This window comes from Microcaecilia unicolor, chromosome 1 (genome assembly GCF_901765095.1).
Source record: "Microcaecilia unicolor chromosome 1, aMicUni1.1, whole genome shotgun sequence".
Classification (NCBI taxonomy): Eukaryota; Metazoa; Chordata; class Amphibia; order Gymnophiona; family Siphonopidae; genus Microcaecilia; species Microcaecilia unicolor.
The window spans coordinates 286,006,618-286,034,067 of NC_044031.1; the positions used below are offsets into that span (position 1 = coordinate 286,006,618).

The 27,450-nt window shown below is 47.3% G+C and overlaps 1 protein-coding gene across 4 annotated transcripts in view; it reads left to right on the forward strand.

The window, feature by feature from the left end:
- Positions 1-27,450, forward strand: part of ATF7IP (activating transcription factor 7 interacting protein) — a 503,125-nt gene that overhangs the window by 240,886 nt on the left and 234,789 nt on the right. For all 4 annotated transcript variants that reach the window (XM_030207216.1, XM_030207225.1, XM_030207208.1 and 1 more), the window contains 3 exons: positions 10,848-10,913; positions 17,711-17,784; positions 26,305-26,390. In XM_030207216.1, the coding sequence (XP_030063076.1) occupies positions 10,848-10,913; positions 17,711-17,784; positions 26,305-26,390 (226 nt within the window). The remainder of the gene's footprint in view (positions 1-10,847; positions 10,914-17,710; positions 17,785-26,304; positions 26,391-27,450) is intronic.

The window sequence follows — 27,450 nt, forward strand, 5'->3', positions numbered from 1 at the left end:
GATGAGAAATATCATATGCGCTCACAACTCAGAAAAGAGGAGACAGGTGCAGCTGAAGAGAATCAGAGAGGTCTTTAACTCAGAAGAGAGGAGACTGGGGCAGAGGTGGAACATTCGAGATGCCCACACCTCAGAAGAAACTGGTACAGTTATGAAAGATCGGCGACACCGGCCCCTCCAAAGGAGAGGAGACTGGTGCAGCCGAGAAACCCTAAAGATGCCTGCAGAGAAGAGACTTGCAAAACTGAGACACATCAGAAAGACTACAACCCAGAACAGAGGAAACTGGTGGAACCAGGAAGCACCAGAGATGCCCGCACCACCAAAGAGAGGATGCCACTGCCCTAGAAGTACTGGCAATGTCTGCCACCCAGAAGAGAGGAGACTGCAGTAGCCACAAAATATAATCCAGATCTGTGACTTTGAAGAGGAGACTGCTGCAGTAGTGACCTGCAGAAGATGACCACCACTCAGAGGAGTGGAGACTGTAACACTGTGCACCATAGAAAAGGCCTGTAATTTCACAGAGAGGAGACCTCTGTAGGTCCCAAGCCTGGAGATGACTGAATCCCAGAGGAGATGAGACCACAGAGGCTCCAAAAGACTCAACATGTCTGTGACTTATACAAGAGGAGACCACTGTAGCCACGCAATAGCAGAGACATCTGCTGTGCAGAAGAACAGAGACCATTGGAGCCACTCGGTAAAAAAGGAGAACGTTACCGCCATGCAATATAGGAAATGTCTCCAACCCAGAAGAGAGAAGGCTGCTGGCGCACTAAATACAGGAAACCTGAGAGTCTCAGAAGAGAGAAGACTGCTGCCGTACCAAAAATCCTCAGACAGTGATCTGAAATATAGAAGGGCATTTTCGAAAGAAACTTGTAAGTTGGAATTTGGATGTCTTTGTAAAACATCCAAATTTGGAGGCGGGGAAAAGGTCATTTTTGAAAAAAGATGGACGTCCATCTTTGTGTTCGAAAATACCATGGATGTCCTTGGATTTGGACGTCTTTGATTTTCGCCCATTTTCGAAACCTAAAATGTCCAAATTCAAGCCATTTGGACGTGGGAGGAGCCAGCATTTGTAGTACACTGGTCCCCCTGACATGCCAGGACAGCAGTCGGGCACCCTAGGGGGCACTGCAGTGGACTTCATAAAATGCTCCCAGGTACATAGCTCCCTTACCTTGTATGTTGAACCCCCCAAACCTACTACCCCCAACTGTACACCATTACCATAGCCCTTACATGTGAAGGGAGGCACCTGTATGTGGGTACAGAGGGTTTCTGGTGGGTTTTGGAGGGCTTGCTGTGTCCTCCACAAATGTAACAGGTGGAGGGTATGGGCCTGGGTCCATCTGTCTGAAGTGCACTGCACCTACTAACAAACTACTCCAGGGACCTGCATGTGCTGTCATGGACCTGAGTATGACATCCGAGGCTGGCAAGTAATATTTTTAATGATGTTTTTTGAGGGTGGGAGGGGGTTAGTGACCATTGGGGGAGTAAGGGGAGGTCATCTCTGATTCCCTCCAGTGGTCATCTGGTCATTTTGGGCACCTTTTTGTGCCTTAATTGTAATAAAAACTGGTCTGGGTGAAAATATCCATTTTAGTCATGGACGTCTTTGCTTTTTTCCATTATGGCTCAAACACGTCCAAGTCTTAAGAATACCCAAGTCCCGCCTCGAATACGCCTCCGATACGCTCCCTTGAGATTTGGACGTCCTTGCAACAGACTTCTGACAAAGACGTCCAAAATCGGGTTTCGATTATACCAATTTGGATCTCTGTGAGAAGGACGTGCAAGTGACAATATATGTCACTTTGTGGATGTCCATGTCTTTCGAAAATGAGCCTGATACTGTGGCAGCTGCAACAACTATCAGGAGATGCCAGCAAAGTCAAGAAAGAGACTTCTGGAGGTGAGAACAAAAAGATGTCCAATCCTTCGGGCGACTGCAGAAGCTCTCACAGCATGCCTCTGTGCACTCTGGAACTGCATCAGAAGCTCCAAACGCTGCAACCAGAAGAGTACTGCAGGCCAAAAGACACATGCTGACGCAGTTACTGCATGCTGCCGAGAGATAGAATGGGGCGCCAAAACTGAACATAAAAAGGAGAGAGAACACTGAAACGGTGTTTCCCTGTGCATCCGACAGCACTCGTTCTAGATGCATCGACCTGGAGTCTAGAACTGCAGAAAAGGTCAGCCAGGAAAGTTACCTCAAGCTTCGCTGGTATTCTTTGTGGGCTCTCCAAGTCAGGCTCCAGTACTACTGTACTCCCACTGTCTGCGAAGGCCAAAAGAAGGAAAGAAAGCAGAACAGGGACCCGGCACCTCCAGGTTTCCCCTAGCTCAAAGTTTGTACCACACATTTCAGTGGAGCCTCTTCTCTATGGCAGGAGTTACTGCTCAACTGAGCACCAAAGGACATCCATCCACCCCCCCCCCCCCCCCCCCCCCCCCCCCGTTCAGGAGCTGACTGAGAAATATCAGATGGGAGCTGTGCGCACTATTCACCATCTGCTGGAGGCAGAACATACTGAGCTGTCTACAGCTGTGCATGGACCTAACAGGGGCAAGTTACACGGAACAATTTTCTGCTTCTCTCCATCCACTGGTGGATGAGCATGACTACCCATTTGTCTGAACTGATCTGGCAGGACTAAAGGAGAGAAAATTATGAGGAAAGACAGTGTTTCCCTCCCTTCTGCTTGAACTGCTACTGCAGACAGCAGCGGCAGAAAAACAACAAAAAAGCAAGTGCATGGCTGCAGCAGCCTTCAAGCATGTGCTGTCAGTTCTGCTGGTCCTCGGCCCCCGGAACTGGAAGTTGATGTCAGTGGGGGCAGGGGACCAACGGAGCCGACAGCCCATAAGACATAAGCATCGCCATGCTGGGAGAGACCAAGGGACCAGCGAGCCCAGCACCCTGTCTCCAACAGCGGCAAAAAGAACAAGCATTTTGTCCCGCCCATCCCAGAAATAGTGGCCCCGCATCTAACTTCAGGCAGCTTTATATATCTCAATCTGACAAATGCCCAAGGTTACATCTCTTTTCTTCATGATATTTTTGATTGAAATTTCCACTAGTAGAGAGTATGATCCCTTGTAATTTCAAATTATGGTGCCATAGCTTAATGGAGGCCAGTTCTGATTCATCTGGGAGCCCAAAGAAGCAAGCTAGGCTAAAAAATGTTCTGAGCATAAAGCAACTTTCACATCTTGTTCAAATGTTTCTAAATGCTGAATTGTAATTGCTTGATTTTTTTTTTTTGTTTAATTTAGATTTCCAAATATCCGGACTCTGTAGAAAGTAGGGCTGTGCCGAATATATTTATACTCGGTTTGATTCGGCCCAGAATAGTGCCCTGAATATATTATTCATATTCAGCCGAATAATGCGGGGCTGTACTGTGCTAAATCCTACTGAAATATGCATGTGATCTCTGCTTTTTTAAGTTATTTGTTATGTTAAAGCTCAGTGCCCATTTGGTATTCATATCCAGTTGAATATTTTTATTCTCCGAGGGCAAGCAGGCTGCTTGTTCTCACGACTGGGTGACGTCCACAGCAGCCCCGGTGATTGGAAATCTTCCTAGCATCAAAAGTTTGCTAGAGCCTTAGAGTGTGCGCGGGCGTGGCCATCAGATTCCCGCCTGTCGCGCGAGAGTCCCATAGTTTTTCTCTTTCCGTGGTAGGGAGCGGTTGTTTTCCGTCTCTGTTTGTGCCCCTGAGAGAAAGCCTTCGTGTTTTTCGCGAGTTTTTGCGTTTTTTTTAAATTTCTTTTTTGTGCTCTGTTGAGCGCCTTATATTAAAAAAAAAAAAAAGAGTTCCCTTGCGGTTTTAGCGTTAGCCCTGCTTAAGTTTCATTTCGTTGCCATCGCGGCCCCTTTTCTCCTTGTTGTGCCCTTTTTTCTTGGCACATCGAGAACTTTGACTTCGCTGCCGCTATTTTTCCATCCATGACATCGAGGATTCCTAGCTGCTTCAAGAAGTGCGGTCGGTGCAGCCGGGCAATCTCAGGTACCGATCCACATTCGTGGTGTATCCAGTTCCTTGGGCCTGACCATCGCCCAGACGCGTGTAAGTTGTGTCTTAGCCTTAAAAAGCGGACACAGGCGTCGAGAAAAGCTCAGCGGGGACGTCTGTTTGGAGCGTTGCCTGGCACTTCGGCGTCGACAGCGGTGCCAAGGTTGGCGGCGTCGGCATTGGCACCGGAGATGGCATCGACATCGGGAGAGCAGGTAATAGCTGTCCGGAGACCACCACACGCTGGGAGCAGTGAGCCATCGAGTGGGTCTCCGCCTGTCTCGAAGGCTCCTGCTGTGCAGGCCCATCGGGACCGACCACTTTCGGACCCGACCCCGAGGAGGCGTGTGTGTAATCCGTTGGGTTGGTCGTGAGCCCTTGGGCCCTGGCCGAGGCCAGCAGGGCGCCGACCCAGGCCAAGGGGAGACCGACCCACCACCGCACACCCCAGCTACACAATACCCCCTAAGCTACCCCTCCCCCCAGTCCCTCAGGAAGAAGGGAAATAGGCATACAGGCGGGCCTCGCGGCCGAACCGGAACCCACGCAGACAGAGCCATTCGTGCGAGCCTCACGGCTGAACTGGAACCCAATCACACACAGGGAGGGGTGAAAGAACCCAGAGGGCCCCAAGATGCCAGACACGCGCTGAACACCAGCAATAGGGCAGAGGGGGAAACAAAGGACCAGAGCGGGCCACGCCCACGCAGGGGACTAGCGCAGGACAGGGGAACTAACACAGCAACCCCCTCCCCACCAGGGTAGGAGCCCCAGGCAGAAGCCAGAGGAACCAAACACCAAGGAAGGCAGAAAGCCTTTGCCTCAAACCCACTGTAGACAGAGGCACACAGAACATAAAGGGTTAAGCTTGTAGAGCCAGCAGAGAGAGAGTGCCATAAATCAACAAACAATCAGAGAGAATGCTTCCTCTCCCGAGAGGGAGTGGGGCCCATCCAAACAAACACACTGGCAGAGGCAGGAATACAATACACACAGTACACAAAGGGTTAAACTCACTGAGCCAGCAGGCCAGGACACTGGGAAGAGAAATCCTTAAAACCAACAAACAAAGGAGAACGCTCTCACTCAGCCCAGAGCCCCGGAGGCTGAGCAATGCCCAGCCCCCACTAAACAAACGAGCAGCTGACCCTGATTACAGAGCTACGCACACACACACACACACAGCAGCAGCTAACCCAGAGGGAAGGAAAAGAATACTCTAAATCAACACAGATCCCTGTCAGAACCTAGAGCACGTTCTGAGAGAAACCTATCAGGCTTTCCTGTTACCACCAGATAAGTAACGCAAAAGCAGAGAAACTCTTCAGCTGCAGGCTAAAGTACTATCCCCTGACGTCAGCACAACCCCTGGCAGCCAATCAGAAGAGACGTCCCCCCTCCCCCTCAGCCAAACCGGCAGAATCATAACAGTGTGGATTCCATGTCCTCCTCGTCAGTACCGAAGAGTATCGATGCCGTGCATCGAGCGAAGGCTAAGAAGCATAGGCATTGGTCTCCTTCCACACATGGTACCGGGAGCTCTGGGGCATCTATGGATTCGGCACCCGTGAAGCGTCAACGCCGGGAGGACCACTCACCCTCCATCCAAGAGGTGTCGGTGCATCGGTCTTCGGACAGTCCGGTACTGCCTCCCTGCTCTGCACAGGTTCTGCCTCCGGCTCCTGTATCGGCCCCACAGCCTTTCCCGGCAGACACTCTGTACGAGCGCCTCCGAGCCATTCTCCCAGGTCTCCTGGAGGGGCTGCTGCGTCAGTCTGTTCTGGTACCGGGGGTGCTTGCGCCCTCGGTACTGTCGATGGAAGCGGCAGCTGGCTCTTCGCCTGTGGTGAGGTCCCTGACGCCGGTACCGCTTACGGCATCGGCCTCGGCTGCCACCCAGGTTGACTCCCCGTCGACATCACTGGAGGGAGCTTCATCGCCGCCAGCACGGGAGTCGACTTCTCAACGTCGTCATCGAGGATGTGGTTCCTCGGAGTAGAGACGGGCCCGGTTTCGGACTGCAGTTCACGAACTGTTGTCCGATACCGAGGAGGATGCCTCGTGAGGAGAAGAGGAGGATCCCAGATATTTCTCTTCTGAGGAGTCTTGTGGTCTTCCTTCTGATCCCACTCCTTCGCCTGAAAGGAAGCTTTCTCCCCCACAGAGTCTTTCTTTCTCCTCCTTTGTGCGAGAAATGTCTGTGGCTATTCCCTTCCCTGTGGTATCTGAGGATGAGCCCAGGGCTGAGATGTTCGAGGTCCTTGACTATCCTTCACCACCTAAGGAGTCATCCACTGTTCCTCTGCATAATGTCCTTAAGCAGACATTGCTGAAGAACTGGACGAAACCACTCTCTAATCCCATCATCCTCAAGAAGGTTGAGTCCCAGTATCGAATCCACGGGGAGCCTGAGTTGATGAAGTCGCAGTTACCTCACGACTCTGTGGTTGTGGATTCTGCTCTTAAGAGAGCCAAAAGTTCTAGAGATTTTGCCTCGGCACTCCCGGGACGAGAATCTAGAACTTTGGACTCTTTTGGGAGGAAGGCCTACCAGTCTTCTATGCTCTTGTCCAAAATTCAGTCCTACCAGCTCTACACGAGCATCCACTTGCGGAACAATGTGAAGCAACTGGCGAACTTGGTCGATAAGCTCCCTTTGGAGCAGGCCAGGCCTTTTCAGGAGGTGGTCAGGCAGGTGAAGGCGCGTCATAGATTCCTGTCCAGGGGTGCTTACAACTCTTTTGATGTTGCATCCAGATCCGCTGCTCAAGGTATAGTGATGCGCAGACTCTCATGGCTGCGTGCCTCTGACCTGGATAATCATGACCAGCAGCGGCTTGCAGATGTCCCTTGCCGGGAGGATAATATTTTTGGCGAGAAAGTCGAGCAGGTGGTAAAGCAGCTCCACCAGCGTGAGAATGTCATCGACAAACTCTCCCACCAGGCGCCTTCAGCATCTACCTCATCAGGTAGATGTTTTTTCCGGGGAAGGAGGACTGCTCTCCTATGCTTACTTCCCGACAGCCTTCTCACGCTCAGCCCCCGCGCTCGTTCATGTCAGCAGCGTGCACCTAGGCAGGCCCCTGCAGCTCCCCAGCAAAAGCAAGGGATGGGCTTTTGACTGGCTCCAGTTGAGCATAGCCGCTATAAAAGTGTCCGTGCCGGACGATCTGCCAGTCGGAGGGAGGTTAAAATTTTTTCACTAAAGGTGGCCTCTCTTAACCTCCGATTGGTGGGTTCTCCAAATAGTCTGGCTAGGATACTCCCTCAATTTGATCTCCAAACCTCCAAATTGCCCACCGGGAGCTCAGTCCTTCAGCTTCCAGCCCAGGCAGGTACTTGCAGAGGAACTCTCCGCCCTTCTCAGAACCAGTTCAGTTGAGCCCGTTCCACCGGGGCAAGAAGGGCTGAGATTCTATTCCAGGTACTTCCTTGTGCAAAAGAAAACAGGGGGGATGCGTCCCATCCTAGACCTAAGGGGCCTGAACAAGTACCTGGTCCGAGAGAAGTTCAGGATGGTTTCCCTGGGCACCCTTCTTCCAATGATTCAGAAAAACGACTGGCAATGCACTCTGAACTTAAAGGATGCTTATACACACATCCCGATACTGCCAGCTCACAACCAGTATCTTCGATTTTGTCTGGGAACGCAGCACTTTCAATATTGTATGCTGCCCTTTGGTCTCGCGTCTGTGCCCAGGGTGTTTACCAAAACCCTGGGGGTAGTTGCAGGGTTGCTACGCAGACTGGGAGTGCATGTGTTCCCTTATCTCAATGATTGGCTGGTGAAGAACACTTAAGAGGCAGAAGCTCTACAGTCCATGCAGATGACTATTCAACTCCTGGAGCTACTGGGGTTTGTCATAAATTACCCAAAGTCCCATCTTCTTCCAGTTCAGAAACTAGAATTCATAGGAGCTCTGCTGGATTCACAGACGGCTCATGATATCTTCCAGAGGCGAGGGGGAACAATCTTCTGTGTCTTGTTTCCTTGGCCAGAGCGTCTCAGCAGATCACAGCTCGGCAGATGTTGAGACTGCTAGGCCATATGGCCTCCACAGTCCATGTGACTCCCATGGCCCGTCTTCACATGCGATCAGCTCAATGGACCCTAGCTTCCCAGTGGTTTCAGGCTGCAGGGGATCTAGAGGATGCAATCCAGCTATCCACTGATTTTCACAACTCCCTTCAGTGGTGGACAATTCACTCCAATTTGACTTTGGGACGTCCCTTCCAAATTCCTCAGCCACAAAAAGTGCTGACAACGGATGCATCTCTCCTGGGGTGGGGAGCCCATGTAGATGGGCTTCACACTCAAGGAGCTTGGTCCCTTCAGGAATCAGGTCTTCATATCAATCTCCTGGAGTTGCGAGCGATCTGGAACGCTCTAAAGGCTTTCAGAGATCGGCTGTCCAATCAAATTATTCAAATTCAGACAGTCAATCAGGTTGCCATGCACTACATCAACAAGTAGGGGGGCACCGGATCTTGCCCCCTGTGTCGGGAAGCCGTCTAGATGTGGCTATGGGCTCACGCTCACGCCATGCTTCTCCAAGCCACATATCTGGCAGGTGTAAACAGTCTGGCCGACAGGTTGAGCAGGATAATGCAACCTCATGAGTGGTCGCTCAACTGGGGCGTGGTGCGTAAGATCTTCCGAGCTTGGGGCACCCCCTCGGTGGGTCTTTTTGCCACTCAGACCAATCACAAGGTCCCTCAGTTCTGTTCCATTCTTAAGGTCCATGACAGACTAGCGTCGGATGCTTTTCTCCTTCACTGGGGGAAGGGTCTCCTGTATGCATATCCTCCCATACCTCTGGTGGTGAAGACTTTGTTGAAACTCAAGCAAGACTGTGGAACCGTGATTCTGATAGCTCCTTTTTGGCCGCATCAGATTTGGTTCCCTCTTCTTCTGGAGTTGTCCTCCGAAGAACCGTGGAGATTGGAGTGTTTTCCAACCCTCATTACTCAGAACGAGGGGGCGCTTCTGCATCCCAACCTCCAGTCTCTGGCTCTCTCGGCCTGGATGTTGAGAACTTAGAAGTTGCCTGTTTGGGTCTTTCAGAGGGTGTCTGCCAAGTCTTGCTTGCTTCCAGGAAAGATTCCACTAAAAAGAGTTACTCTTTCAAATAGAGGGGGTTTGCCGTCTGGTGTGACAGCAAGGCTCTAGATCCTCGCTCTTGTCCTACACAGACCCTGCTTGAGTACGTTCTACATTTATCAGAGTCTGGTCTCAAGACCAACTCTGTAAGAATTCACCTTAGTGCAATTAGTGCTTATCATCAACGTGTAGAGGGTAAGTCTATCTCTGGACAGCCTTTAGTTGTTCGCTTCATGAGAGGCTTGCTTTTGTCAAAGCCCCCTGTCAAACCTCCACCAGTGTCATAGGATCTCAATGTCATGGGATCTCAATGTTGTTCTCATCCAGCTGATGAAGCCTCCTTTTGAGCCACTGAATTCCTGCCATCTGAAGTATTTGACCTGGAAGGTCATTTTCTTGGTGGCTGTTACTTCAGCTCGTAGAGTCAGTGAGCTTCAAGCCTTGGAAGCCCACGCTCCCTATACTAAATTTCATCATAACAGATTAGTCCTCCGCACTTACCCTAAGTTCCTGCCGAAGGTGGTGTCAGAGTTCCATCTGAACCAGTCAATTGTCTTGCCAACATTTTTTCCCTGTCCTCATACCCGCCCTGCTGAACGTCAGTTGCATACGTTGGACTGCAAGAGAGCATTGGCCTTCTATGTGGAGCGGACAAGCCCCTTTAGACAGTCCGCCCAAATGTTTGTTTCTTTCGACCCCAACAGAAGGGGAGTTGCTGTCGGGAAACACACCATTTCAAATTGGCTAGCAGAGTGCATTTCCTTCACTTATACCCAAGCTGGGCTGACTCTTGAGGGTCATGTCACGGCTCATAGTGTTCGAGCCATGGCAGTGTCAGTGGCCCACTTGAAGTCAGCCACTATAGAAGAGATTTGGAAAGCTGCGACATGGTCTTCAGTCCACACATTCACATCTCACTACTGCCTTCAGCAGGATACCCGACGCGACAGTCGGTTTGGGCAGGCTGTGCTGCAGAATCTGTTTGGGGTTTAGAATCCAACTCCACCCCCCCTAGGCCCATTTTTGTTCTGTTCCAGGCTGCACTCTTAGATGTTTTCTTCGTAGGTCAATCCTTGTTATGTCCTCGCCGTTGCGAGGCCCAATTGACCTTTCTTTGTTGTTTTGAGTGAGCCTGGGGGCTAGGGATACCCCAGTCGTGGGAACAAGCAGTCTGCTTGTCCTCGGAGAAAATGAAGATACATACCTGCAGCAGGTACTCTCCGAGGACAGCAGGCTGATTGTTCTCACATACCCGCCCGCCTCCCCTTTGGAGTTGTCTTTTCCTTTTTTGCTTTGTTATCGAACTACGGGACTCTCGCGCGACGTGCGGGAAGCTGATGGCCACGCGCGCTCGAAGGCTCTAGCAAACGTTTGTTGCTAGGAAGATTTCCGATCATCGGGGCTGCCGTGGACGTCATCCAGTCGTGAGAACAATCAGCCTGCTGTCCTCGGAGAATACCTGCTACAGGTATGTATCTTCATTTTATTCATATTGAGCTGAATAGTAAAATATATTATTCGTTACAGCTGTAGTAGAAAGGTTGAATTGACTTGTTATAGGTTTACCTTGAATTAATATTTGAATAGTTAGATGGTTATTTATCTATCATGTGCATTTATACCTTTAGTACCTGCTATTAATAAATAACCCTGTCAAAGTATTGCTGCTTTTATCATGTTACATTTATGAAGTGTTTGTCTTCCATAGGCTAAAATTGCCCGGTTATCAAAACGTTTTGGGGCAGCAAAGGAAGATCTGAAAAAAAGGCAAGAGGTATATATATACTTATTTTTGTTACATTTGTACCCCGCGCTTTCCTACTCATGGCAGGCTCAATGCGGCTTACATGGGGCAATGGAGGGTTAAGTGACTTGCCCAGAGTCACAAGGCTGCCTGTGCCTGAAGTGGGAATCGAACTCAGTTCCCCAGGACCAAAGTCCACCATCCTAACCACTAGGCCACTCCTCCACTCCACCCCAGGGCTTGCAGTCTTTTCTTCTTCTTCTTCTTCTTTTTTTTAATAGTAGGTCTTAAGATAATGTGAAAGTTGAGAAACAAAAATTCAAAGTTCTAGTCCAGGAGTGGGGTTTTCAAGATCTCTAATGAATGTGTAAGAGATTTGCATACAGATTTTCTCAGAACACCCATTACACTTTGATTCCCATACACAATAAGGATAATTTTGTAAATATATTCTGATATTTATGCACCTTTTGTGTGCATAAATATTTAGAACACAATTTCATTTGCGTGTACATGCATATACAAGCATAAGTTTACAGCTATTTTGAATGCATTTTTTCATTGGGGGTGTACATATGGGCGGGGCGTAGACAGAGCTCCCGCATAGTCACATCCTTGTCTCGTTTAGGTACCTGCATTCAGTGGGTTCTGTGGGTGGTTTAAGTCCAGGTGCCTAAATGTTAGGCAAACAGATATCAGGTAATGCTAGTATTTTATATATTTATTTACATAAAGCATTAGCTCACACCTTTTTTCCCTATTTTAATGAGCTCACATTATGTTTGTACCTGAGGCAGTGGAGGGTGAAGTGACTTGCCCAAGGTTACAAGGAGCCACAGTGGGATTTCAGTCCACTGCTCTAACCATTAGACTACTCCTCCATTTCTTAATGGCTACTCTACTCAGAACCCAAGTACCTAGATTCTGATAGAGAATAAGCTCCTACTGTCTGCCCTCAAGGCACCTAAATAGAGGTGCCAGTTATAGATTTGCATCACGATGGGGGTAATTCTGTAATGAAGGCGTCTACATTTAGACACTAGATACACATGTAAACCGTTAATATACCAGTATGTATGTGCCTTTGTGTGCAAATACTCATTTATGGTCCAGATAGGTGCTTATAAATACACACCTTCAATAGCACATAGTTTAAGGGTGGGTGTACACATAGGTGAATTTGGTGGGACATGGGTCAGGGCACAAATTATATAACTTATGTGATACTATAAATTATGTACACATCTCCAGAGTATAGGTACACACACACCAGCCCTTTGCTGGCATAAGTGTTCATACCTATGTTATTTGTGTGGTTCTCACCAGTTAGGCTAGTATTCTATAGAGCAGTACTTTTCACCTAGTCCTTGGAGCAGACTCAGCCATTCACATTTCAGGCTATCAACAATGAATACACATAAGAGAGATTTGCATGCATGACAGCCTTGGTATTTAAATCTATCTCATGCATATTCATTGTAGATATCCTGAAAACCTGACTGGCTGAATATGCTCTGAGGACTGGGTTGAGAACCACTGCATTAGAAGAAGATAGATTACTCTCCCTTATATGATAGGCTGCTATCAGTCTTCCATTTATAGAAATATCCTTAATGAGGATAATTTTATAATAGGAGGCCATGGATAGTTGCCTATAGATGTACTATATAGCACTTGGGGTGGTGGATGCACACACCTGCTTGAGAGGGTGTAAATGAAGATTAGGTCTTTCTTCAAGGCCAAGCAAAACATTACATTCTCGCATGTGGGTGACTTCGCCTGATGGAGCCTGGAGCGGGGATGCTTCTCAATGTGCATTACCGTAAAAAACCTTTGGCTCTGTCCACTGCACATGTGTGCACATTTCTGTCCACCATTATCATGTGAGACCAAGTCAGTCTTAAGTTTTCCACGGAGCAGAGAAGACAAGTTTGTGTTTTTTTCCCCTAAACTTATTCTATTGTGGGAATTTCTTTCTGTCTTTGTTCCCTTCCTGGGGCTATTTTTCTCATGCCTTTAGGGACCAGATACTCTTCCAACTTAGTCTCTTAGTGTCACTTGATTTTGCTGTGACTGTTTTCCCAATATGTCCCAGAAAGCTCCCTTTGGTATTAAGAAGTGTTCCAGGTGCAACAGGATCATGCTCCTTAGGGACACCCATTCATGGTGCCTATCATGTTTGGGACCCAACCATAATCATTCTTCTTGCCACCTGTGAGACGAGAACAGCAGCACAAAAATATTTTTGGCACAGGCAAGTTCATTCCATCACCTATGGCAACAGAGACATTGGTCTCTAAGGCTCACAGCGCTGCATCAGGTCTCCCCCATTGAGTGTCAGCAGCACCCATCAGCATTGGGCGTCTTCTGATCCCGATCCAAGAGCCCATAAGGATTCAATTTTGGCCTCATAAATGCCGAGGACACTGATGTCATGCAGAACCCTGGAAGCATTGGCATCAGTCCCCTTAGAAGCACAGTGTCAGGAGCACCAGGACATTAGCACTGGTATCCAAGAAATATCTGAGCGGAGAGAGTAGCTCCCTCTCAGAGGCTCTGGAGCGTTCGTGCCAGTCTCCTGTCAAGCTGGAACCAGGCCATTGATGAACTCGGGTACCTGTGAAGGATATCTCTGTACTACCTACCCCAGCCTCAAAGACCAGATCCTGGCCGCTCTCCAGCAGAAGATGGGATGCCGCCTTGCTTGATGTGATACTAAAGCATTGAGGGCTTTGTTGTTGATCCCCTGATGGAGCTCACAGCCCATACTGGAGGTCCATGCATTACCTGATCGCTGTGTGTTGACACTGGGGCCTTGAACAACAGTGGGGTCTGCACCAATCGCTATCCAATCTTTTGGGGTAGGAAGCTTCCTCAGCCTGGCCATCAACCCAGTAGACAGAGGCAGGCACAGACTCTGGTTTCTCCTCAAAGACATCTTTGAGTCTGATTAAGATTGCTCCTGGGAGTCTGATCAGGATCCAGATCCTTCCCCTCCCTATGAAATGAGAAGACCTCCCCCTTAGGAATTTTCCTTTACTGAGTTTGTTCAGGAGATGGCCAAGACTGTCCCTGGCTTGCTGCTTCCGTAGCCACCTCCTCTCTGAGTTATTCTGGTGGAGAGCAATAGAGGAGATGGCCCAGAGCTCGTGCTCTCTCATCTGCCACAGGAGAGTTCTCCGAGGGTCCGGTTAGCTCCCCAGAGCAAGGGGTGAAATTTTCACTGGCATTGTGAGAGCATAGCCTCAGTAAAAGTAGCTGTCCTGGACAGCCTACCAGTAGGAGGGAGGCTGAATTTTTTGCAGGAAAGGTGGCCCCTTGTAACATTGAACCAGTGGGTTTTCAAAATAGCCCTGACAGGCTATACTCTGAAATTGGAAACAATGCCTCCAAATTGCCTACCAAGGGCATCAAAATTAAGATCTGTGCACTGGGAATTACTTACATAGGAGCTCTGTTCCCTGCTATAAGCTAGTGTGGTTGAACCCGTCCCACCAGGGAAAACGGGGAAGGGATTTTACTGGTCCTTAAGAAAACAGGAGGATTTCGTCTCATCCTAGACAAATATCTCTGAAATAGCTCTCAAAGGTCGTTCAGGACGGTTTCCTTGGGCTCATTAATTGTCATGATTCTGGATAATGATTGGCTTTGATCTGTGGACTTTAAAGGATGTGTATCCCCACATTCAGATAAACTCCACCCACAGGAAATATTTCGCATTCAAGGTAGGGAAACAGTATCATGTTCTGCCTTTTGGCCTTGTGTCAGTTCCAGAATATTCACAAAATGTCTCACAGTAGTCGCTGAATCACTACACAGAATGGGTATGCTCTTGTTTCCCTACCTTGACATTTGTCTGGCAAAGAGTACATTAAGGGAAGGAGTTCAAGAATCAGTGTGCAAAACTATTTGGGTGCTAGAGCTGCTATGGTTCATCATAAACTATCCAAAGTCCCATCTCCTTCCTGTACAACAGTGGGAGTTCATAGGAGACCTGTTAGACACAATTCAGTCTCAAGCTTTTCTTCCAGAATGGTAAGCGGAAGCGTTGATCTCTTTAGTGTTATCAGTTCATAAAAACCAGCAGATTTCAGCTTGGCAGATGTTGAGATTGTTGGGCACATGCATGTCACACCCAAGACATGCCTTCTTTTGAGGCTGGCCCAGTGGACTGTAGCTTCTCAATGGTCCTAGGCCACAGGTAACCTAGTGGATGTGATTACTGTCATTCCTTTCCAGGAGTCTCTAGCTTGGTGGATAATTTGAAGCAATTTGGCCATGTGACTTCCATTCCAAATTCCTCTACCCTATAAAACATTAATGACAGATGCATTCAATCTGGGCTGCAGAGCTCATTTAGGTGGGCTCCACACTCCAGGCCATATGGAACGCCCTACAGGCTTTCAGAGATCAGCTAATGCACCAAAATATTCTCATTCAAACAGACAATCAGGTTGTGATGTATTATGTAAATAAACAGTGAGGCATGAGGTCGTACTTCTGTGTCAGGAAGCAGTAAGTATGTGGTGTTGGGCATCCAGCTATGGCATGCATGGTGCTCAGAGCTAAATGCATGGTAGAGGAAAGCAAACGTGTGGATGACAGACTGTGCCAGATAATTCAACCACACAAGTGGTCTCTCAACATCATTGTAACTTCAGAGAGATTTCGAGAGTGAGGCACCTTCTTCACTATTCACCTGAACAGCAAGGTCCCTCAGTGCTGCTTCAGACTGGGATAGCATGAGAGATTAGCCTCGTTGCTTTTTCCTTGATTGTGGGAAGGGGCTTCTTTGTGTGTATCCTCCTATTCCTTTTATAGGGAAAACTTTGCTGAAATTCGAGCAAGAGCGGGGAACCTTGATCCTCATTACCCCTTACTGGCTGAGAGAGATTTTGCTCCCTCTACTTCTGGAGTTACCCTCCAGAGCCCCGCTTTGTGGAGACTTGAGTGCTTTCCGACTCTCTTCACTCAGAATAAGGGATCCCCTCTGCCTCCCAACCTTCAGTCTCTAGCCCTCACAGCTTGGATGTTTAAGAGGCTAGAAGTTGAGACTTTTCCAACTGTATGAGGGTGTGTATCATGTCCTCTTTGCTTCCAGAAAATATTCCACGAAATGGTCATATTTTAAAAGGGGGAGGTTTGAGGGCAATTCCCTATACCCTTTTCTCTGGTCCTGTGTAGAAACTGCTTCTACACTTTTCTGAGTCTGGTCTCAAGACCAAATTTGTAAGGATTCACGTCAGTGCAGTTGGAGCTCATCACTGTGTAGAGGGTAAGCCCTTCTAAGCCTTAAGAAGTTTGCTTTATGCTGTTACTACCCCCACCCCCTTCAAACCCCATAGTGTCATGAGATCTCCACATTGTTCTTACCCAGCTGATGAACACTCCTTGTAAACCACTTGTCACTAATCATCTGAAGTACCTGATCTGAAAGACCTTATTTTTGGTGGCAGTCACTTCAGTCTGCAGTATCAGGAAGCTTCAGGCTCTAGTAGTCGGATCCACCTTATATATGATTTCATCGTAATAGAGTAGTTCTACAAACGCAAACAAAGTTCCTTCTTAAGGTGGTGTTGGAATTCTAGTCTTAACCAGTCAATTGTTTTGTCAACATTCTTCCCAGAACCCCATACCCATCCCACTTCAGACTGGACTACAAGAGAGCCTTGGCTGCCTATCTGGAGCAGACTAATGCCCAGAGACAATCCCCAGCTTTTTGTTTCTTTTATCCTTTCAAGATGGGAGCAGCCATCAGTAAACTCTTTATCCAGTTGGCTAGCAGATTGTATTCCCTTCACTTAAGCCCAAGCTAGGCTGACTTTGGAGGGTCATGTCATGGCTCATAATGTCAGAGACATGGCTGTGTCTGTAACCCACTGATGATCAATCTACATAGATGAGATCTACAAAGATGTGATGTGGTCATCCATCCACACATACACATCTTACTACTTCCCAGAGCAAGATTCCCATCACAACAGCCTATTGGTCAGACTTGTCGAAGGACTAGTCAGACAATCTTTCAGCATTTATTTGAATTCTAGAGTCCAGCTACACCCCATGGGCCTATTTTGTTTCTATTCCAGGCTGTTTACAAAAAAACAAACAAGAAAAAAAACATTCTTAGGCCTTGCCTGTTGCAGGCCCTGTTATTTTTTTCCCTTTTTTAAAAAATTCAGACAGCCTGATAGCTACAGATTCCCATGTGTGAGAATGTTGATGTCCTGCTTGTCCTCAGAGAAAGTGAAGTTACTCACCTCCTAGCAGGTGTTCTCCCGAGGACAGCAGAACACATTCTCATGTACCCGCTCACCTCCCCTAGGAGTAGTATTCTACCGACTGCTATTTAAGACCGTCTTGGTTCTGTGCAGTGGATGCTGCCAAAGGCTTTTACACATGGGCGTTCTTGCACATGGGCGATGTTTTACGTTCTTGCACATGGGCGATGTCATCCAACAGTGTCTCTGTGTCAGGTTCTGTTGGATGGCATCACCCATATGCAAGAATGTATGTCCTGCTATCCTTGGAGAACACCTACTACATATGAATAACTTTGCTTTATGCACAAGTGCACCTAGATTAAGGAATTTTATGATCTACACATGTATGTGCTGAATTCCGTCTGTGCTCTGCTCAAACTCTGTGCCTGTGCTCTCTCACCAGCAAAGTACGTGTCGCTGTCATTTTATGTGCGTATGTGGCCACATAGATGGTTGAATGATTTTATAAAATTATTTCTAGTAAGTTTTCATTTTTGAGGTAGTGAATGTGTACACTGTCTGAAGCAAGGCTTCTGAAAGTGACATTGACTTCTTTGTTTGCAGATACCAGCAAATCCACCTGCATCTCCTGGAAAACCTATCAGCGATACTAGTGCCAACAACAGCATGACATATCGGTACGAAATAACTATAAATGTCATTTTATAGATCTTCTAGTGCAGAGATTTTCTTGCTTAACCATGACTTATGCTATAAAGAGGAATGAAACCATAAATAGTGCTCTTTGTGTCAAAAATGTATTTAAAGTTAGAACAAACTTGATCTCACCTCCAGAAATCTGAAATTAGAGGAGTATCGGGAGGAAAAAAAAAAGAACGTAAAATTACTTTTTCAGACCGTACTTGGCTGTGCCTAAGAAGGTGCTAGCATTTGTAGCAGTACATTTATTGAAGCGCTTGGATTTGTATCAGATTATTCTAAAACCAATGTGTTAAGCTTTATGTTGCTGCCACAGTCACAAGATATTTCATACTCTAAATATCTTGTTAATTGAGACTCCTGGAGATCACATATCTTGGAGTAATGCCTCTCAAATCTTTAGCAACTATGTTCCTGAAAAACTGAAATATTGTATACTAGTAAAAAAGACCCGTTTCCGAAACCAATGAAACGGGCGCTAGCATGTGTTTTTTTTTGTGTGTGTGTATATGTGTCACAGAGTTATTTTGTGTGTGTGTGTGAGGGTGCGGTGTGTGTGCAGGTTGTTGATGTGTGTCTTTTTTTGTTTTGTTTTGTTTTTTGGTTGGGGGATGTGCTGTGCTGTGCTGTGCTGGCAAAGTGGGTTGGATTGGTGTGTGGCTTTGAGGGTGTGTTTCTGTTGTATTGTGTGTGTGTGGTTTTGTCTGTCAAGGAGGTTTGTGGAGGGGGGTCTTTCTGTTGGTGAAATGTAAATGTGGTTGTAGGGGGGTCAGCCTTTGTTGAGTGTTGTTTTTGTTTTGTGTTGTGCTGAGGCAGCAGTGTTGTTTTAGATGGGCGGAAGGTAGAGGAGCACGTTCTTTGTCGGTATTTTTTGGCCATTTCAGGGCTGCTGTAGGGGAATGCTGGAAGAGAAATGTGCTGTTGGAAGCAGCGCCATCTTTTTCCATTGGGCTGGGGTTCTGGGCATCCTGGAGCTGGGTGACGGCTTGCCTGAGGACGGGGATGGTTGTTTTAAGTTGGCGGAAGGGAGAAGAGCACGGTCTCGGGCCGTCGGGGGGTGATCCGGTATATTTGGTCCATTTCAGGCCGGCTGCAGGGCAATGCTGGAACATTTATGCGCTGCAGGAATCAGCGCCATCTTTTTCTGGGTGCTCGGGGAATCCTCGATGTGGGAGACAGCTTGCCTGAGGCTGGGGATGGTTGGGCACGTCCTTGGCCGCTTCGGCAAAAGGGGAAGAGGAAGGGGGTGGGGAGTTACCTGCAGCCGCCTGAGAAACCATGTATTCTTTGTTTGTTTTGTATTATTAGTTTGCATTTCTGTTGAAGAAAGAGTGGATGCCTTTCAAATGATGGAGGTGGTGTGTTGGTGAGCGGTTGTTTCATTAGTTTGGCAGCCAGTCTCCAGCGATTCCTAGGCAGGGAAGGAGTACTCCTCCCCCTTCCTTGGTCGCTGTTTGCTGCTGGCTGGGTCGCGGGTAATCCTTCCTGCTGGGCCGCAGCTTGTCCTGTTCGCCCACATCCCAGATGGTGACAGGCACGTTGTTTTCCGGCTCCTCTGACTCCATGTCAAGCGATCCCAAATATAGTCTGTGCTATAGGCCCTCTGGCACTCTTCAGTACTGGCATTAGGCATTTAAAAATTTCTCTCCCCCCCCCCCACCCCCCCCCCCCCCCCCCCCCCCGGTCTATTTTTGCACATACCCACAGCAGGAATATTCTTCTCTCGTTCCAGCGGTGGTTCTGTGCTCTCCGTGCTGCACAGATAATGAGCCATTCTGCTGGGGAATGCTCCTCCCTTATTGTCACGTAGTTTCCTCTGATTGGTCCGTCTTACGTTGCCTAGTGTTGCCTGGGAACGGTGTTGTGATGGTCCTTTGTGTCTCAGAATGTTGAGGGTGTTTTTTCTGATTGGTCCGTCATGCGAGGGCGGGGCAGAGAGACATGGTCAGTGTTGTGGCTTCACCACCATGAATCCATGAACCCTTCAGTGAGTGACTGAGTGACTTCAGAACGTTGTCTTCAGAACGTTGAGGATGTTTTATTATAGTAGATTTTAGCTGGGCAAGAGGGTAGCAATGAAGATGAATTATTTGACTAGTACATTGGTTCTTAACCTATGGTCTGCAATGCTCTTATTGTGGGTCTATGATAAATTTTTTCTAGGTTGCACCAGTAGTATTATGCACAGGCAGGGAGAAAGGCAGCAGATGCAGTCTGGGACTTTTATGGACCAGGAAATCAGCTGGGCAGTGGTCTGCTGGATAGTCCAGAACATCTGTAAAGCAGCAGAGGCTCATGGGCTAGAGAATCGGTAGGGGATGAACACTCAAGTACTGAATCATTGAGGTGGGCTCAGTCTCAGCCCTCCCATGAGGAGTTCCTGGAGTCTTATGGCATCCCATCTGATCCCTCCCCTCCACAGGAAAGGTGAAAGTCTCCACCTGAGAGCCTTTCCTTCCTATCTTTTATTAAGGAAATGGCTAATGCTATTCCAGTTCCTTTGGACGTGGAGGACAACCCCAGAACTAAGATGTTTGAGGTCTTGGACTACAAGTCTCCTTCTAGAGAGGCTGTGATGATCCTGCTTTACAAGATCTTACGGGACATTCAAGTGATGAACTGAGAGTTCCCTGTGTCTGTTCCTGTCTTTCCCAAGAAGATTGACAGTGTGTACCATATTCAGTCTTCTCCTGGGTTTGATAGGCATCAGTTGCCTCGTCATTCCCTAGTGGTGGAATCAGCGCTCAAAAAGGCCAGGAGTTCTGATTTGGCAGACTCTCCCCCTCCGGAGCAGGCTGAATTCGTTCGTCAGTTGGTCAAGAAGTCATGTCAAAATTTCTTGGCCAGGGACGCCTATGACACTTTTGATGTAGCGTCTAGAATCACTGCTCAGAGCATAGCGATGCACAGACGTCATGGCTGCATGTCTCTGATTTGGACCTGATGGTCCAACAGAGGTTGGCGGATGTTACGTTCCAGGGGGATAATCTTTTTGGAGAGAAGGTGGAGGAGGTTGCTGACCCCATCAAGAAGCACACTGATGCCATCGATATTCTCTCCCACTGGGTACCTGCAGCTACCTCCTCATCTAGGAGGTTTCGGCAAGTTGAAGAGGAGTACATACTTCTCACAGAGGCATAGGTGCACCACTTCATCTCACCAACCTCATCAGGCTCAACTGTAGCACACTTGTTCTCATTAGTGTGTGCCTGAGACCCAGACAGCTCCCCAGTCAAAGCAGGGGGTGAGCTTTTGATTGGCTGCAGCGGAGCATAGCCAAAAAAGTGACCATCCTGGATGACTTGCCGGTCGGGGGAAGGTTGAAATTTTTTCGAGAAAGGTGGCCCCTTGTAACCTCCAATAGATGGGTCCCACAAATAGTCCGTCTCGGTTATGCTCCGTATTGGCGAAAGAGACCTCCAGATTGCTCACCGAGAGCAAATTACTTCGGCTCTCAGCACAAGCAGGTACTTGCAGAGGACCTCTCTTCCCTTCTAAAGGCCCATGCAATCGAGCCTATTCCACCAGGGGAAGAAGTGAAGGGGGCCCTGAACAAATTCCTGGTCAAAGAAAAGTTCAGGATGGTTTTCCTAGGCAACCTTCTCCCCATTCTTCAGGAAAACGATTGGATATGCGTGCATTTACATCCAGATACTTCCAGCTCACAGGAGGTATCTTCGATTCCAGCTGGGGACACGTCACTTCTGGTACCATTTGTTGCCTTTTGGCCTCGCGTCTGCTCTCCTGGTTTTCACCAAGTGTCTTGCTATAGTTACAGCGTCGCTAAGCAGATTGGGAGTCCATGTGTATCCCTATCCCAATGATTGGTTAGTGAAGAGCACGGCCAAGGACGGTGTTCAGGAGTCCATAAGGATAACTCTTCGGGTGTTAGAGCTACTGGGGTTCGTTTTCTAAACTACTCGGAGTCCCATCTTCTTCCTGTCCAGCGATTGGATTTCATTGGAGCCCTACTAGACACTCAGCAAGCTCAGACTTTCCACCTTATGGCATGGACTGACACTCTTGTCTTACTTGCTGCTCAAGTCTGAGCAGGTCAGCAGGTCACTGCTCAGCAGATGTTATGGTGGTTTGGCCACATGGCCTCCATGTGACACCCATGGCATATCTTCACATGAGAACTGCCCAGTGGACCCTAGCTTCTTAGTGGTGTTGGGCCACGGGGAACCTGTAGGATGTCATCCAGTTGTCACCAGATCTGGTTCAGTCTCTGCTTTGGTGAACAATTCGATCCAAGTTGTCTCTGGGATTTCCATTCCAATCCACAGCCCATGATGGTGCCGATGATGGATGCATCCCATCTGGGGTGTGGAGCTCATATAGACGGGCTTCACACTTAAGGTGCTTGGTCAGCCCTGTAGACAGATCTTCATATCAATCTTCTGAAACTCCAGGCAATCTGGAATGCTCTAAAGGCTTTCAGAGATTGACTGATCAACCAAATTGTTCTCATTCACACTAACAATCAGGTTGCCATGTATTACACCAGCAAGCAGGGAGGTACTGGATCACGCCTTCTGTGTCAGGAGGCTGTCGGGATGTGACATTGGGCAGTACAGCAGGGAATGCTCCGCAAGGCCTGTTGGGCAAATCCAACAGTCTAGCTGACAAACTGAGCAGGGTCATGCAGCCGCACGAGTGTTCACTCCACATAGGCATTGCCTTTGAGGTCTTTCAAATGTGGGGCACCCCCTCGGTGGATCTCTTTGCTGCTCAGTCCAATCACAAAGTCCCTCAGTTCTGTTCCAGGCCCACAAGACTAGTGTTGGATGCCTTCCTCCTTCACTGGGGGTCAGGTCTTCTGTATGCGTATACTTTCATACCTCTTGCAAGGAAGACTTTGCTGAAACTCATGCAAGACTGTGGGACAATGATTCTGATTGCGCCTTATTGGCCCTGACAGATCTGATTTCCCCTTCTTCTGGAATTATTCTCCGAAGAACTGTGAAGATTGGAGCGTTTTCCGACCCTCTTCATGCAATCTCTGGCCCTCACAGCCTGGATGTTGAGGGCTTATAATTTGCTTTCTTGCATCTTCCAAAATCCTGAGGGTGTTTCCTGGATCTTGCTGTCTTCCAGGAAAGATTCCACCAAGAGTTGTTACTCTTTCAAATGGAGGAGTTTTGCAATCTGCTGTGGGGGCAGGGCCCTAGATCATGCTTCCTGCCCTACACAGGCCCTGCTTGAGCACCTTCTACACCTCTGTGAGTCTGGTCTTAAAACCATGTCTGTAAGGGTTCACCTTAGTGCAATGAGTGCTTGCCATCACTATGTAGAAGGTAAACCCATCTCTGGACAGCCTCTAGTTGTTCACTTCATGAGCGGTTTGCTGTTGACAAAGCCCCCTGTCAAACCTCCACCTGTGTGATGGAATCTCAACATCATTCTCACCTAGCTGATGAAAGCTCCTATTGAGCCACTTGATACTTGTCATCTGAAGTACTTGATCTGGAAGGTCATATTTTTAATGGCGATTACTTCCGCTCGCAGGGTCAGAGAGCTTCAGGCCTTAGTAGTGGGTGCGCTTTATATTAAGTTTCATCACAAAAGAGTAGTTCTCCATACACACCCTAAGTTCCTTCCTGCAGTTGTGTTGGAGTTTCATCTTGACCAGTCGATTGTCTTGCCAACATTCTTTCCCTGACCTCATGCCTATTCTGGTAAAAGTGCACTGCAGACCTTGGACTGTAAGCGATCATTGGCCTTTTACTTGGAGTGTTATTAGGCCTTCTCCGAGGATAAGCAGGCTTGCTTCTTCTCACAACTGGGTATATGCCATCCCATGTCGCCTGGTTCAGTAAATAAGCCATAGAAAAATCGAGAGCTTTTTGGAGTGCGAGCAGCACTCCAGTGCACATGTGCGAGTGTCCTCCCGCCCGCAGCACGAACGCGTTGGTTCAGTTTTTGCTACCCGCTCCTCTTTTTCTTTTGTTCTGTCAACCCCCCCCCCCCCCAAAAAAAAAAAAAAACACCCCCTAGTCTCTTTAGAACCTTTTGCCCGCTTCTCTTTTCTTTTTCGTCGCGGGCCATTCTTGGGTCTGCTCGATCAGGTCTCCTTTTTTTGCCTTCCCCTTTTTTAGGCACCATCACAACTTTTAATTTAGCTGAAGCCATTTTTCCTTCCATGTCCACAAAGACTCCCAGTGGCTTCAAGCATTGTACCCGGTGCAACTGGACCTTCTCGGGAAAGGACACCCATTCTTGGTGTCTTCAGAGCCTTGGGCCTAACCATAGCCTTGCCAACTGTGTCTTTTGTTTTCGTATGAAGAAAAGGACCCAGGTTTCCCGAGAGGCTTAACGTGAGAAGACTTTTGGTGCCAGGTCCGGTTCTTTGGCATCGAGGTCAGAGGCGGCGGTGTCGACATCCAGTGTTGCACTGGGAGTCACTTTAGGAATGGCTGCTTTGAGATGCCAAGGCACTGGAAGCAGTGAGGCCTCGAGTGGATCTCCACCTGTCTCAAGGCCTCCTGCTATGCAGCCCCTCCCCTGGGACCATCTTGTCGGACCCTACCCCAAGGCGACATGGGGATTCGACATTATCCTCATCGGCACCTAGGAGCATGGGTGATGTGCATTGGGCAAAGGCCAAGAAGCACTGTCACCGATCTCCATTGACACTCAGTGCCAGGATCTCTAGGGCGCCGAGGGATTCGGCACCCAAGAAGCGTCAGCGCTGGGAGGACCGCTCCCTCTCCATACAGGAGTTGTCAATGTGTATGTCTCCAGGCAGCCGTGATCTTGCTCCTGCATTGGCCCTGGTAACTCTTCAGCCTGCTCCCCAGCCAGCACCGCAGTCTTTCCTGATGGTGGCCCTCAATGAACTTACTCCCTCAGCTTCTGGATACTAGTCAAACAGTGGATTATCTTCAAATATTCAAGGCATATAGACTTGGCCTTCTGCGTTATCTGTCTTTATTCACTATTCTATACTCACTGACTCACCTCCTTTATTTCTTAAATGATTGTTGTTTAGTCTTACTTGCCCCCAAATATGCTCAGTTGGAATATACTAGACAGCATACATTCTGCACCATCTTTTTGGAAGTAATTCCATTTGGATATCTGTGCCGACCCCTCTTTTAAGAGTTTTAAATCCAAATTAAAGACCTAGGGCCCTGTTTACTAAGCTGCGCTATAGGCACTCTAGTGTTTTTAGCATGTTCTAGAGCTAGAGACACCCACCCATAGGAATATATGGGTGTCTCTTACAGCGCACGCTAAAAACGCTAGCACACCTTAGTAAGCGGGGCCCTTAGCTTTTTACGTAGGCCTTTGGCCCACTCTAGTCTGAAGCTGAAGTGTTTTGGAGGACTCACACTTTCCACCACAAGTGGGATATGGGCCTGGGTTCCCTTCTCTACAGTCCACTGCACAGACTACTAGGCTACTCCAGGGACCTGCTTTCTGTTCTGATAAGACTGGCTATAACATCAGAAGCTGTCATAGAGGCTACTATGTACTATTTCTTTCACACCTTTGGGAAGTGGGAGGGGGTCATTTAGGGCAACTTTTTGTGACATAGTCGTGATTGAAACTGATCTGGTCCAAAATGTCTAACTTTAGCCCCAGTGGTTTTTGCTTTATTCCATTATGGCAGAAAAATGTCCAAGTTTTGGGAATGCTGCTTAAATCCCACCCTCGACATGCCCCCTTGTGATTTGGACATACTGCAAATGAACTACATAGAAAAATGTCTTAAAAATGTGTGTTGAAAATAGCAATTTTGATGTTTTGGCAAAAAAAAAAAAGTCCATCTGCCACTTTGTGACACTTTTTGGAAGTTATTCAATTTCAAAAAATGAGCCCCTTTATGTGCTGTGATTTACAACTCTCAAGCCTTTGTAAATGGCTGTACCTTCAATCTAGGAGCGATTTCTGTAGGGTTTGTTCTAGTGCCTTTATAAAATAGGGCCAAAAAAGGCATCTTCCTGCCCTGGTACACGGTTATCCTCCGTGAGTACATCAGACATTTTAAATGAAAACACTTGTCTCACATAATATGCAATTGTATATCAATTTAATTTGGTATATTTTTCACTTATAAAGAACTCAGTTTTTTTTTTTTTAGATTGGGTGCTTTCAGCCATTTGGAAAGCATTCAGATGATCATTTGCTAATAGAATTCAATGATACCGTTACCAGCCATAGGGCCTGTTTTATTCCTATGGGTTCTGTAGCAGATAACACATGATAAAGATTTTAGTGTGTGCTGATGTTTAGGAAATGACATCTTTAGTTTTCTTATTATGTAGAGAGAGGTATTTGTGTAGACCTGATTCTTGAATATGAGATTGCTTTGGTTTAAATAGGAGAGGATACTGTCTGTTCTGAAAAGTAACTTGGAACAAAAGGTAAAAACTGTGATAGATCATTTAAAATTTGTGTGTGTGTTTATTACTTTTGACACCTTGTCTTCTGCACTTATTACTGCACCCCATATTCTTTATGGATATTACTAACTTCAAAATTTTGTTCCTTAGAAATGCTAGCACAGTAAGGCAGATGTTGGAGTCCAAGCGAAACATTGGAGAGGCCACAACACCTTTCCAAGCCCCTGCAAACACAGGTAGAGTTTTTGATAGTGCATAATTTAAGGCAAACGCATAGAAAGCTTTTAGCTATCTATCCCTGCCAAATTGTAATGTACAGTGATCTTTTATATATAATAAAAAATGTGTCTGTAGTGGATTTGAATGTCTTTGTAGAGCTTGGATACTTTGCTCTACATTAGATTCATTGAGCCTAGAAAAACAATGCTCTAATTACTTACAATTTTCAAACCCATACTAGGTTCTAATCTAGAAACAAGACTTTGATAGGGGACAGAATTTAGACACTTGTCTAAATATTCTCAGACTAGAGAGATATTTTTACACTGATTGTTCTCATATTTTAAAGACAAGCATGGTGATCCATTGACAAGAAGGGTGAATCGCTTACTGAAGCAGATGTCATAGGATGACATCAACACGGATGGCCAAGTACATTTTTCTGAGTGTGTGTGTCCCATGAGTTTAGTTTTATTTGTGCTATTGTCTGGACGTTGTGCATTCTTGCTATTTTTTTTTTCTATTTTGCTTCTCAGATAAAGAATTTATTTTCTCTTTTTTCCTTCTTCCTTTTTTTTTCCCTCTGTTTCCCTCACTCATTCTTCTCTCAAAATAATTTTTCCATTTTAAAATTGAGTTCAACATAGCCGCAGGACATAGCAAATAACTTTAAGATGCTCCTGCATGTGGAAAATATTCATCACTGAAATCAATCAAAAATGCTACCGCAGAGCATGATGCTTTAAACTGTTTTGACGACACCAGGGTATAGTCAAGAGCAAGATGCTTTAGATACTACAGATGAAAGACCTTCATTGCTCACTATTGGATTGTCCAATACCACCAAAGAAATTCATTAAAAAAAAAAGGGGGGGGGGGGCTGAGAATTGTTCCAAAGGTTTTGCTGGCCTGAGTCTCTCAAGGGAAGAGAGAAAATGCCTATCAAGGAACATGGGGTCCTTTGCACAGATCCATATAACATAAGCTTCCAGCACAAAAGTCTTGGCAGCTATTAGTGCAGAAGTTGCATTCTGTGTAGAAACAGAGCTCTGTATTGCTGCAAGTTCATGAGTCCCA